Genomic DNA, 13,997 nt, shown 5'->3' with positions numbered 1-13,997 from the left:
ACTGTATATACCAATAAATGCGAGGGAGGGGTTCATTCAGTTCAATGTTTTAATGACGGGGTGACAGAATTACCGTATACACCTATATGGGCCATAACCTCACCGTAAAAATTCGGAATCGACTAATGAACCTTCCCCACTATATGCACTAATATATATGTATAATATATGAGCATATTTATTAAGTTTTAGTATAGTATATAATAATTCGGTTAAAAGTAGTTTTTTAACTTTGTAAAATGCGAATATATAGGTACTCGTCACAGACTAAATCAATTTAATTTAAAAAAAGTTCAGTGTGAAGTTTATATGGACGTAGAAACTATAGGAAGTAAGTATAGGTAGTCTCGTATGGGGTTGTCAAATTCGTAAATAATATGATTAGGCTTTCTTTCGTTCAAAAATCCATTTGATGTGATATATATTTATATATTATATTTACAAATTATCTTTGTTGAACGTATTCAAATATATATTATATATATTATACATCTCATTCTTTCTTCAAGTGTGTCGTATAGTATTTTTATATCAAATATACAAGCGTATAGTTTTGTAATTTTGTATATATATATATATATATATATATATATATATGTGTGTGTGTTGTTTTATGTTATTTAAAGTTTATCTGAAATGTGTACCTATTATACAAACAAAATGGTTAAATATTAAAAAAACGTATACTATTATATTTATACTGCGGTTATGGACATTTATACGGTTAATATTAACATGATAAAATTTTCTGCCAAAATATTTTAATTTACATGCAGGATTATTGCAATCATTTCGTATTATGCTTATACAAATGAAAAACCTCTTAATACTGTTTGTTAATTAATAATAGTATAATTCTTATATACAATGGGCGAACGTGCCCGTGTTATGTGAATGTGCCATTTATTGCAAACATGCACATGTTCATTATAATATTAATTATTCATCGTTTTTATAATCTTCGAATTTCGTTTTTTATATTTTGCTGATCATCGCTGTGACCAATATTATATTCATAACCAGCCTAACCGTCCTAACCGTGTGACTTGTTCTGTTCCTCTGTGTCGTTCAATGGACCAAAATACAATAGGGCGTGACGCGTGAAGCTCTACTACGGCTGTAGTTAACATAATATATATATATATGGTGATAATATAATGCGAGACGGCATAATATTAAGTATTTTATAAAAAATACCTACGAGTTTCGAAAACATTGTATAATAGAGTGATTAACCGGCCGAGTTTTAATAGTCGTGGTGGAAGATTTATATTAATTGACATATCATATATTATTATTATTATTATGTGCATCGCGACTTTGGGCTTCACCGGAAGTCTTTTATTAATTACTACCTCGGCTGCATGCACGCGTGGCCAAACCATTCAGGTGACAGTTTTCCTCGCTATAGGTATCATTAAAATACAATACTATTATACACATAGGAACCTGTTGTTTTGTATTTATTTCGAAATCCCGGTGCAGCAATTAAGCGAAACTACGACAATTTATTATAATTATTATTATTATTAATTATAGTCGGCTCATCGGCCATCGCGTTCGGTTCACTTTTGTTGTGGGACCCGGGATGGCACTCGCGCGAGAACCGCTGCGGTTTTCTCGAATCACTAGTACAATACACACGTACGTGCACAATAATACTACATTGCAGTGGAATCTGGCGCCAAGCGAAGTGTTATTAGTAAACTAGGAATACTTGGAGTACAGTTTATGTACTGGACATTATTCAATATTACAATATATGTCTACATGTTTCACTATCAGGACAAGAAACCGTTAGGTATTTCAACTGTTTTAGTTTCGACTATAAGAACGCTTCTTTAAAATTTTCGATTTTTCTTTTGGGTTTGTGAACGGTTTTTAACGTTACTAGATTTTTGGTTTAGGTTTCAATTACGGTTTTTAAAAGCTTTTGTTCGGTTTATGGTTACAATGTTAAAAAAGGTTTTTGTTGAAAAAAATCAAGGTCTTAACCGGATTTCAAAAAACCGTTTTCGCTATCACTGTGTTTATCGCTCTACATTATCGCAGTAGTGTCTCAAATATACATCATCGTAATATCGATACTTCTACGGGGAATAGGTATTTCGTAGTATTTCGTATAATTTAAATAAACGTCTCTCTTTTTGTTGAGATTCTACATGACTATTACTATACGGCGAATTTTTCCTCGAACATTCGATATCGTGTACGTATCTCAAACGACGATATGCGATCGATTGATCACTGTCAAGATATCTGTGTGACGCTTTTCGTTCGTCAGACTGTTTCTTTTCTTTCAATAATAATATTACAAACGATCGGACGGAGGACGTTGGTATAAAGTATAGAGACTATAGCTAGACGAATACTTATATATACGAAATCACTTTATTCAAAGAAGACGAATATTCTCGATATAAAATAACGATAATAATACGAATTATTAAAACCGTACGTCAAAGTTGTTCTATTTAATTAACGATTATTTATATTGCCAAGGTAACCGGCTCGGCTCAAGTATATTTGAATTATTCAGGTTGCCATGATACGACGTAGTTCTAGACGTACTTAATGTTTTATAACATGTCATATATAAATATATACATAATGTATACAATATATAGTGTATATCTCGCACACACACACATATATATATATATATGTATATATAACGTATCCGTGTTATATAATACATCAGTCGTTCCTATAATGATATATACGCGTAGGTATATATTATTTATATTGTTATAAACGTACGAATTACGACGATCAAAGCGAATAGAAGTCGAACTCGATCATTCGGGGGGCCGCAGTTATAGCAATAAAAAGCCCAAAACCACTGGGACAATTCTATGCATATAAATTATTATTATATTATAGTATTATACATTATGATGTATACCGTACACACTCTAATACTGTGTGTATGATACACGCGTAAACAAATAACGAACACGACGAGTCGACGAGACCTGCTGCAGCAGCTAGCCATAATATCAATATTCAATATAATAATATACCGGTACATATATACGTATATAGTGTTGTACTGTATAGTTGTGTAATTGTGTCTCGCGCGCACACCGAAAACGGCGGTTTACGTGATTTTGTTCGAATTCCGATCGAGACGAGTGACATATGAAACCCTTCGGAGGGGACATTTTCGAAATTTAACGACGGCATCGCGGTAACGGGTCCCGCCGCGGTACGATTTCGTGAACCGACTAATAAAAATTATCGAAATTTTTTACGATCGGCCGTCCACCGTCGTACGAAAAATAAATTTATTAGGTATACACGCGGCGTAAATTATTTTAATATTATCGCGAGTGCCTTATACAGCGGTAGCCGGCGAGGGGCTGTGGTGGTTACGCGGAATTCACACTCTGCGCGCACAATGTACGCTGGCTGCTGTTGTGTACCTACAACGACATATTACTATTATATACCATACAACGCAATGTACGAAATCCGTGCGCTCCGTATACGGCGTATAGTGCACGTATAATATATGATATTATATTATATATTTGTGTCGGATTTCCGTGGAGGGGGGAGGGACGATGAAGAGGACGAGATGAAAAAAATAAATAACAAATCGTGATGTTGCGGTCATCCGCGCGAGCGTTAATAACAATTATTATCATTACGGGTCCCGGGCCGGAGGATCGTCATTATAATATGTGAGTCGGTCGACGTCTCGCGGTACACACACGCCCGCGCGCGCGTATACCGAAAAGTTTAAGAATAATAATAATTCTTCTCGGTTGGTCGGATGTCGTTATTAAAGACCGTATGTTTTTGTCTCTGTCCGTACGCACGTGTGCGTGTGTGTGTGCGTGCGTGTGTGTGTGTGTGTGTGTGTGTGTGTGTGTGTGTGTGTGTGTGTGTGTGTGTGCGTGTGTGTGTGTGTGTGTGCGGCGTGCGTGCGTGCGCGCGTACGTGGCCAATTATTATTTACGGGCGCAGGGAAAACGATAATGGAAAAATATTTGTGGTCGACATCGGTCGCGCACCAACAAATGATAATTAAACCCGGTACGCTCCTCCAGTCACCGGGCGACCACCGCGCCGCCGTTCGTTTCTCATCGCGCAGCCGTTCATTACACACATTATATTATTATATTACAATAACTTTTGTGAATGTGTGTGTGTGTGTGTGTGTGTGTGTGTGTGTGTGGGTGTGCGTGTGTGATTGCGTGTGCGTCTACGGGGCTCGTAGGACACACTCTGCAGTAATAAACGCGAGCACGGCCGACGAATTCGTTTGCCCGTCAGCTGCGCGCTTATTTCCGAAAAAAAAAATTGTCGCGGTCGTCGCGGAGGTAGGGCCAGACGACACGATGTCATAATATTATATGTCATCGCGTCATTTTTTTAGCCGGCTGGTGGTGGCGACAAAATCGTGTTTGGTGAAATACGTTTATGGTGTGTGGGGGGGGGGTGTATATATTAGGGCGTGGTGTGATGGAGTAAATTCTGTCTGTAAATTTATATACACTGGTATTGTGTATAAAAATAATAATATGCGGGGTCATTTAACGCGAGACAGTATACGTTTCAGGAAAACAATAACGTTTTCGAAGATTTTTCTTTTATACATTGATTCGTTACAAAACAATATTTTTTGATAAAATATTATATATTTTTCACTATTTTTCATCGTTCTAGCTTTTTTTAAAGTTTTTACTATTTTGAATGACAAAATACATTTTTTATTTAATTTTTCAAGGCGTGATATTATTCAAAGTAACTATTTTGATTTAAAAAAATACATTTTGACTAAATAAATTAGTAATTTGCAATCATACATGGCAACACTATTAATATCATCTGTAAGTATACTAAGTAGAGTATGATGCGTTCTCGTTTCAGTGTATTATGTTACTATATAACTATATAGTCTCATAGAGCGTAGGTACAGTAGGTACACCAAGTATCTGTACTGCTGATAGTTTTCTATAAAAACACTGTCGATTTGATTTTGATTTTTTTTCCACCGATTTTTTTTCAATCTATTTCAAACGGCGTAATGATTGGTGGCGTAAAACTATTCGATCCCGTCAGATCTATATAATCATGTGACATATAACGCGCGTTATTCATCGGGACATCGGCGAAAAATACAATGACTTTACATTTTCTATTTAATGTATATCAATGTACTTGGAAACATTTAAATACAGTCATGAATACGCGATCGATATAAATAAAAAATAAAAAAAAATAGAATACTACACATATTATTCCTCAGGCATATTCACACTTTACAATGGTATCTACGTATAATCGATGTTACCGAAAACGTCTAAAAAAAAATTTGACAAGGTTGAACGATTTTAAAACCGTATCGCTAAAAATGACGAAATGTTAAATGAAAATGCAATTGTAATTTATTGTTAAAACATATTCGTTTTAAACGAATCTTTATTTTTTCTTGTGCATTTACACACAGTCCACAAGTAAGACTAGCTATAATAATTCTGTTTAGTGCGCCATTCGTTATCATTGTTATTTGTTTAAATTAAGTTTACACGCATGTTTATCCTAGAGAGACAGCAGTATGATACATAATACACATTACTTAAATTTGCAGTGGTATGTACTGTTTTCCGACAATTAAATACGTATATCAGCACAGTATAGTTTACCTATATAGACTAACCTCGTGTACCGATATTATATTACCATACAGTCTTAATAGTGCGCTGTCGAGTAAACGCTGGCGGATGTCTCAAATTGGTATAATATTTCGTGTATAATATTACGTAGTATACCTTAAATATAATATTATGTTGTATAGTTGTAGTTCCACGTTTAATACTCTATATGTATATATATACGTTGGGAATTGTCTTTGAGCAATACTCTTCGTCATAAATTACTTCACGTTAGGGTACAGCAGGACTATAATAGTAGCATTTCATATACGCCATTAGGTCTTACATTTTTCACCCCAAAAATATATACAAACGTACATGCTATATCCAACCCCTGGCAATGTGGTTGTTTTTGTTTCTATATGCTGCTGCATTGGCGTTCTCTGGGGGGGGACGAAGGCCCATTCAACCTCCTGCCCCCTTGATCTTTTTTATGTAAAGTTTATATTATATTGAGTTCTTCCTCCCCCTTTTATAATTTGGTCTAGGGACGTCATTGCTATGCTACAACGAAGGACAAAATAATCAAGAGAAGCATTTAGGCTGTCGAGTTCGATGTTTTGTATCAATTATACACAAAACATAATTGAAAATAATAATATTTTCAGTTAAATACGTTAAAAACGTTTTCGTGTGTATACCTATTATACGTACTTTTTTACCAAAGGACTACCGCGCATTATTAATATTTCCAGCATATTACTCAGACTCCGAATGAATGAAAAAAAAAAATGACATTAAAACACGTTTCTTGCATGCTTTAACGGTTATTTTTCATTTTTTTTTTTTTTTACATGAGTGGTTTGTTATTATTGAAAGAGAAAAGATAATTTAAATTTTGGTTACACTAGGGGATTTGTATAATATTTATCTGAAATATACCAAAATCGTACGTAGAATTCCGGTTCCTCGTTTAGGTACTGCGGCCATCTGGTTGATTTTAAAATTATTATTATTTTTTTTTATCATAATATGTTTACAAAAAGTTCGGTGTTCCTTTTAATATTCACTATTTGATTTAAAAGTAATCGTATTTATAAATTAATACCGCCTGTCCGCTATATATAGAGAGGTACATACATAATATATATATATAAAAAAAAGTAAGTTTATTTCTCTTATAATGTATATAATTAAAAGTAATTTAAAATATAATATAACGTGCGTAAAATACTCGAAAAAGTCGGTTTGACGCTGATACGATGTGTTCTACTAGCAAAGAGCACACGTCATGTGTCAGAGGAGAGATAATAAGACAGAGTCGTTCGGCGTTCTTATGATATATATTATGTATATAAACATCCGCGTATCCGACTACATGTTATTAAAATATATTAATATATATTATTATTATACTACGCACACTGTAGCGCGCAGCTAAATATGGCACTCGTTCGATTCGTGTGCAGAATGATTAGCTCTTAAAGAGACTTTAATGACAAGAGTCCGATGCCACATGACACATAATTTTATAAATGTAATTAATTTTTTGTAATATTGTGATATTCTTATTTTAGCGAAGTATTCAAAAATTTAAAATCAAAAATCTATTTTGACACTTATTCTGTGAGGCCCCGTGGTGGGTAATTTGTAGAGGTACCTATTTATAGGTTCTAAGATAAAGAAAAATAATTATTCACCCACCGATTTGCCCATACAAATTTCTATATATAATATGCTCAGTAATATTTTAACGATATTATTAATGACGGTAAAATTGTATTTTTATATATTTTAATAATAAACTTACGGCGTAAACTTTGCGCGGAATGAGAAAACTGCAACAGTCCATATACACCGTATGTATATAACGCGCGTGCATCGATTGGAGCAGAAAAAAATCACCCATTATTGTATTACGTAGGTGGTAGGTATATAAAGGTATGAGTAAAATCACATTACCGCACCGTCGGTCATATCGTAATAGCAGCGGTGCTGCAGCAGATTATACAGTGTTCGTAATTTGTGTTCGATAGCAACAGTAATAATAACACACGCACCCGGACTATATGGTAATTTCTGCGAGTTTTTTTTTTCTCAATCCGCAGACGCCTCGCGTTATATCGCGATCGGTTTCGCATAATATGTAAAACGTTTTATTATTTTCGATTTTATTATTGTTTTTCCGTATTCTCCTTGTTGTTGTTTTATTATTATTATTTTTTTGTCGATCGTCGCCGCCGCCGCCGCCGCTTATTTTAGACCTTCGCGTGCGCGCTGCACAGTAGTTGTATAGCACACCGACTATTATTATTACAGCAGCACACGGGCTGAGACGGTAAAGGTATATACGGCGTAATTGAACACGCGTGTATATAGGCACCGGGGCAACAGCCCATTTATCTCTCCGTATCCGTTGCTCGCGCGCAGAGATCGCCAATTGTCGATAATATTCAAACGTTCAAAAGCGCGTAACTGTTCGTGTGTGTGTGCGTATGCGTATATGGACGCGTGCAACAACACACGTAATTAGTTTTGGATTTGCCGCGTGTAAAGAGACCTTCGTACGGCGGCGTTTACAATAAGCACATTATAATATTATACCTACACACATATATGTATATTTATATATTAATAGGTACGCGCACTGCCGGTAAGTATAATATATAATAATATGTACATAACGCGCATATAATAATATAATGAAGGCGATCGCGTATATAATAGCTGATATCTGCACCGCATAGAAGACAAAACAACAAAAATTTTGAAATTTTCCACGCCAAACCGTACGTACATAATAATAATAATAATAATAACAATAATATATATAATATAAACGCGGCAAATGAATACAATGTCGGCCGGATTGAATGCGAAATCAAATAAATGTATATTTATGGTACTTTTAAAATAATATAATACGCGACGGCGCGTTTGTGCGTGTACTTATGCCATTCAAGGCTACGGACCAAACAATATCACCGTAGGTACTAGGTATACACCCGCATTATATAATATATATATTATTATGTTATGTACACGCGCATATGCATGGTTATACAATATATATACATTATATATATATATATATATATATATGATATATTATATAATTAAATGAATATAATATAATACATCTCACATGCAAATATCCAATGGCAATCGCTAAGACGATCATTAACTCATAGATAATTAAATATAATAGAAGATTTATCTCCAGTGCCCAGAGGCCTGCTTGGTTAATCGAACTATTTAACTTAAAATCACGTTTCACACACGCACGTTGCACATATATATATAATAGTTGAGTGATTTTCTCATATATCATCTAAAATTCAATTTCACGTAAATAATTTATATACATATATATTACTACAATATAGGTACATTCTATGGCTAATATATTGCCGCTATAGATACAAATATTTTTCAAAATACCTGAATTACCTATCCATATTGCCGATAACATATGCAAATGTGATGTTATTTTAATTGTCTATATATGAGTATTTATTTTTATTAAGTTGAAAAGGTTCGACAACTGAGGTCATTAGCTTTAAAGTTTTACATAAATATATATAGATATTATATAATATACCTTATAGTTTATACCTAGGTAATGGACTTATATCATTCCCATTTTATTGAATTTAACTTATAAAATATTTATCAATCCACGGGAAACAATGTACAGATATTAGACAGGTATGTATTACGTATTATCTGTCATTCAAAAATATTTTTTTTTATTTGAGCTCATCTGGATTTTGAAATAATAAAAACTAAAAGAGGGTAAATTAAAGTTATAGGTGAGAACATGCGATACAATCCAACCATTACGTGATAGAATCAGTGCGTATACTTATCCAATTTTCTTCACACACATACACATTAACTGAAATCCAAATTTACAATGTTTTAAACATTCAACACAGTTGACTGTGACAGAACTATCATTTTACGCATTCTAAAATATTTTTATAACATATCTTAATTAATATATAATATGAAAAAAAAAACAAATACAAAAACATTGATTTATTCTGTAAAAAAACACATTACATCGTTCCGGGTGCAGACTTTGTATATTTGAAACTTTGAAAGTAATGATAAATCTTCGATCGTTTGCATAACGATTCTGAGCGAATTTCGCATTATACCCACGAAAGTAGACTAGATATTTTAGTTTAATCCACAATTTCTATCATGATATAGACCTAAAAGTAATTCTGCTATTTGCAAGATCATGTTTTCTCGAGAACTATTACTGCGGAGAAATAAAATTCGACAAATATCCGCTCTAAGAAGATACTTTTTGTGTTAAATTTATAATATAGTGACGTGTGTAATACTATACATACAGTGTTATAGATAAAATAAACGTTTTATTTTTTATATTATTATCTAAAAAGTATTTGGTGAAAAATCTTCAAAATGTTATTAAAACGAACACATTAATATCATGCACCTGCTATTATATTATCGCTGTAAAACCAATATATATTTTCATAACCATTATTCGATATTTTAAAAGAATACATTCGTTTTACGATACTAAAAGATACACTATACGTCTATACATCACCAGTATCAGTACACAATTGTGTACAATATTTTTTCGGATTTGCTGGATTATCCGCGTATTATCATTATATTGACCGCTTTCTATTTTTTACAAACGGGATAATATGTGTTTAATTGGCGTACGTATTATTTTGCTACGTACGACGAAATCGACTCGGCGTATTTCGGAAGTTGTTACACCGAACCTACACGCGAAAAGAATAAAAATATCAAATACATACGATTTAATTGGTTTTGTTATAAAATAACATTTCACACGATTAAATAGGATTGCTTTCGTTCCGTAAAGTGAAAAACAGTTTGTCGATTACTGCGTCTGTCACAGTAAATAAACTATACAGTATACTCGTAATATGTGTATGTGTATACGATTTTTATCGTTATCCGCGGGAAACCTATTTGTCGGATACGTGTGTGTATATATATTATATATACATCTATACCGACGTTGTCGATGGAATCGATTTTTTTTTTCGGGAGAATTGCAATTACATATATTCGTGTTGAGAGAGAGGTGGAGAAAGAAAGAAAGAGAGAAAGAGAGAGAGTGAGGGAGATGCACAAATACAATAATAACAGAGTATATGAATAGTGTGTATACACACGCACGCACAAACACTTTTGGCTGCGAGTCGTGTAAATTGAAAACAGTAAATATATAATAAGTGTAGACAATCACTCACGTATAATATAATTACGTATGGTATATATTTTCTTAGTAAAAATGAACTCCACTATGCCGTGCGGCCGACAGGATTGATTCGAACGCTTTTATTTAGTTTTTTTTTTTTTTATTATTATTTATTTTTTTATACTTTCTAATTATTGGTGTCTTACTCTTTATTTAAAGATAAGTTTACGATCTAACGCATTTTCGGAATTCATATAATTATTGTTGTATTAGTATAATATGTATATACGTTTAATGTTTATGTATGGTAATGAGTAATAATGTACCTATATATACTTTTTGATGTACCCATACTATTTTATTGATTTCATTAATGTAAATTCTCGTATATAATCGTTTTATACTACGACCCACTCGCGTACATCCATCCGCACAGTATTCGATTATTTTCATCCGTTTAAGGTTTGGTTATATGTTATATGTACCTACCTACAAAACACAAATCGGTCCGATGAATAAAATAAAATTTGATTTTTGATAAGACATAAAATATAACGGAGCCTTTACTCGATAATCCAACATAGGTATCTAACGCAGTTTATTATGCCGCTGATAAACCGTATATGAACTAATAATATATATTATATTATATTATTATTCATCACAGATACCGTATTATAATATATTATACGGTCGTGTATTAACGGTAAACCACCGCGACCAATGTATAAGGTGCACATGGTAGGTCTTAGCCCGTAGGTAAACTACGGGTATATATATAACATATAAATATATAGGTGTTGTCAGTCGGTATTATTATTATTCGTATGCTACACAGGTATGTGGAGCTGGGCAGCCACCGAATCATATCGACGCTCGCGCGAGGGTTTCTTCCTCGAGCTTGTATAATTGATACGTAGAGGAAATAATAATAATCTGAAACGCGAATCGGCATCATCTGCTGCAGGAGCAGCTGGATCGATGTACCGACTTGTCCTTTGGAACGAGCCGACGGTCCCAAAACTCCCGGGTCGTTCGAGAGAATGAAATAATACAACAGCTCCGCATGCTTAAACGCGCGTATGTATATACGAATATGATATTATAATAATGCGCGAGTCCGTACGCGCGTATCTTATTTTATTCACTTACACACAAACACACACACACACACACACACATAGGTACATTTATGTGTGTATATATACACGTATATATTATAATATAGCTGCGCAGGGGCGTCGGTCGTAACAAGGTATATAACAAGGTAATCGACACCTGCTGACGGTGCGGGCCGGCACCCCATTTACCACACCCACCTATACCATCATCCGATCGCCACCGCCGCGGTCGTCTTCTGCTTAACCGTGGTCACGTATGAGCATATAGCATATATTATTATTATTATTATTATATTATATTATACATTTATACATAAATGAACACTTATATAGCTCGTACGCGAGTTACAAAATATATAGGTATAATATTACACTTAAGTATTGTATACATAAATGCAGGTATATAATATATAATACATAGTAAATAGTAATGCGACCGAGAACACGAGAAACATAGTAGTTTTTAGGTATATCGGGTTCGGGGTATATAAATAGTTACTTTTATTGTACTTAGCCGTGTATATATTACACATACTCAGGGCCGGATTTAGGAATGTGGGGGCCCTGGACCCATCCTTAGAAGTAGATATTTTTTTCGATTACATAATAATATATTTAATAACCAAAATTCCAAATAACTAGAATTTTGGTTAGGAAAAAACAATGATTTGTTGTAATGAAACAATAAAGATAATAAATAAGCAAATTGCATTTATTAGATTATAATATGTACTATCAATCATCATAATATATGTACAGAACTTAAATAATAATTGTTATAATAATATATTCATATGATCACTTTGCGAGATTTTGTTGCCGCAAATTTTTCAACTACTTGAGAAAAATCTAATGATCTAAGTATGTCACTTTCAATACTTAACAATGCAAGTTCTGATAGTCGTCTTTGTGTCATCGAAGTTCGTAGTCGGTTTTTTATTAACTTCATTTTTGAAAATGATCGTTCTCCACTACAGTTGGACACCATCAAAACCAAATATATACGCAGTACTACTTCTATATTAGGAAATGTACATTGTAAATTATTTTCCTCAATAATTCTGTATAAAAACATTTCCCATTGCTCATTATCTTTACGTGTTTCTATATATATTTTTACAAATGAACCGAACTGTATAAGTTCGTTACCGAGTGAAGATTCTAAATCATTAGAATAAATGCTAACAAGATAATTTGCAGCAGATTGTAGCTCAGAAGTTTCTAATTTTTCAATTTTATTTAAAAAACCAAAACGTTGACAAATTGTTTCATAAGCACCTATTCTTTCGGTTAATGATACTATCAATTGATCAACTACTGAAATAAAGCTTTCTATTCTAAATTTTTCTTTTGGTGATAACTTGGTTGTTGCTGTTTGATACACAAGTTGTATATGTATATTTATAACTTGTTTTTTTTTTATCAATATTTAAAACCATACCAAATTACGAATATTATTTAATCGGGATTATCCTATCCTATACATGTCCATAATAATCGATTTTAAATTTATATTTGTAAACTCGCAACTTATTTTTATGAATTTATAATATACAAGTATATTAATAATAAGATTTATTTATATATTTATGACTTTATCAACGATTAACATTTTTATTGAAGTTGTGGTTTTATCTATTTTTAAAATATTATATTATCCCGTTTTATATTTAAAAAAATTCCACTGAGAAGAGGCCCTTATTTTGTGGGGGCCCGGGGCCCGGGGCCCCCTGGGCCCTCTCCTAAATCCGGCCCTGCACATACTGCTGCTATATACATAACGTATACTACGTATGTTAGTCGTATTTCACGTAAACATGCCGACTTTCCATCTTTAACAATTTCGGCACAATATTATTATTATGCTGACACCTATAGCCTATAGGTATCTATAGTTAAATATATGTGTATAATATACGGTTATAATCCAATCACTTTTTCACCCAATACCGACATCAATATGTACCAAACATAAATTCTTTTGGTTCGTAGGCCGTACCTACATAAAAATAGAAGATGCACTTATTTACGGTTAATATTTTTGACTATACCGCA

General features: G+C 33.1%; 1 protein-coding gene across 1 annotated transcript; it reads right to left on the bottom strand.

The window, feature by feature from the left end:
• Positions 1–12,732: 12,732 nt before the first annotated feature.
• On the bottom strand, positions 12,733–13,774 carry LOC132919034 (uncharacterized). Its single transcript, XM_060980387.1, has 2 exons — positions 13,768–13,774; positions 12,733–13,313 (listed from the first exon to the last, which is right to left on the bottom strand). The coding sequence occupies exons 1-2, from the start codon at positions 13,772–13,774 to the stop codon at positions 12,733–12,735; spliced, it is 588 nt and encodes a 195-aa protein (XP_060836370.1).
• Between the last annotated feature and the right edge of the window lie 223 nt (positions 13,775–13,997).

The sequence above is a fragment of the Rhopalosiphum padi genome, chromosome 2, assembly GCF_020882245.1.
Source record: "Rhopalosiphum padi isolate XX-2018 chromosome 2, ASM2088224v1, whole genome shotgun sequence".
NCBI lineage: Eukaryota > Metazoa > Arthropoda > Insecta > Hemiptera > Aphididae > Rhopalosiphum > Rhopalosiphum padi.
This window is presented reverse-complemented; position numbering and strand designations above follow the sequence as displayed.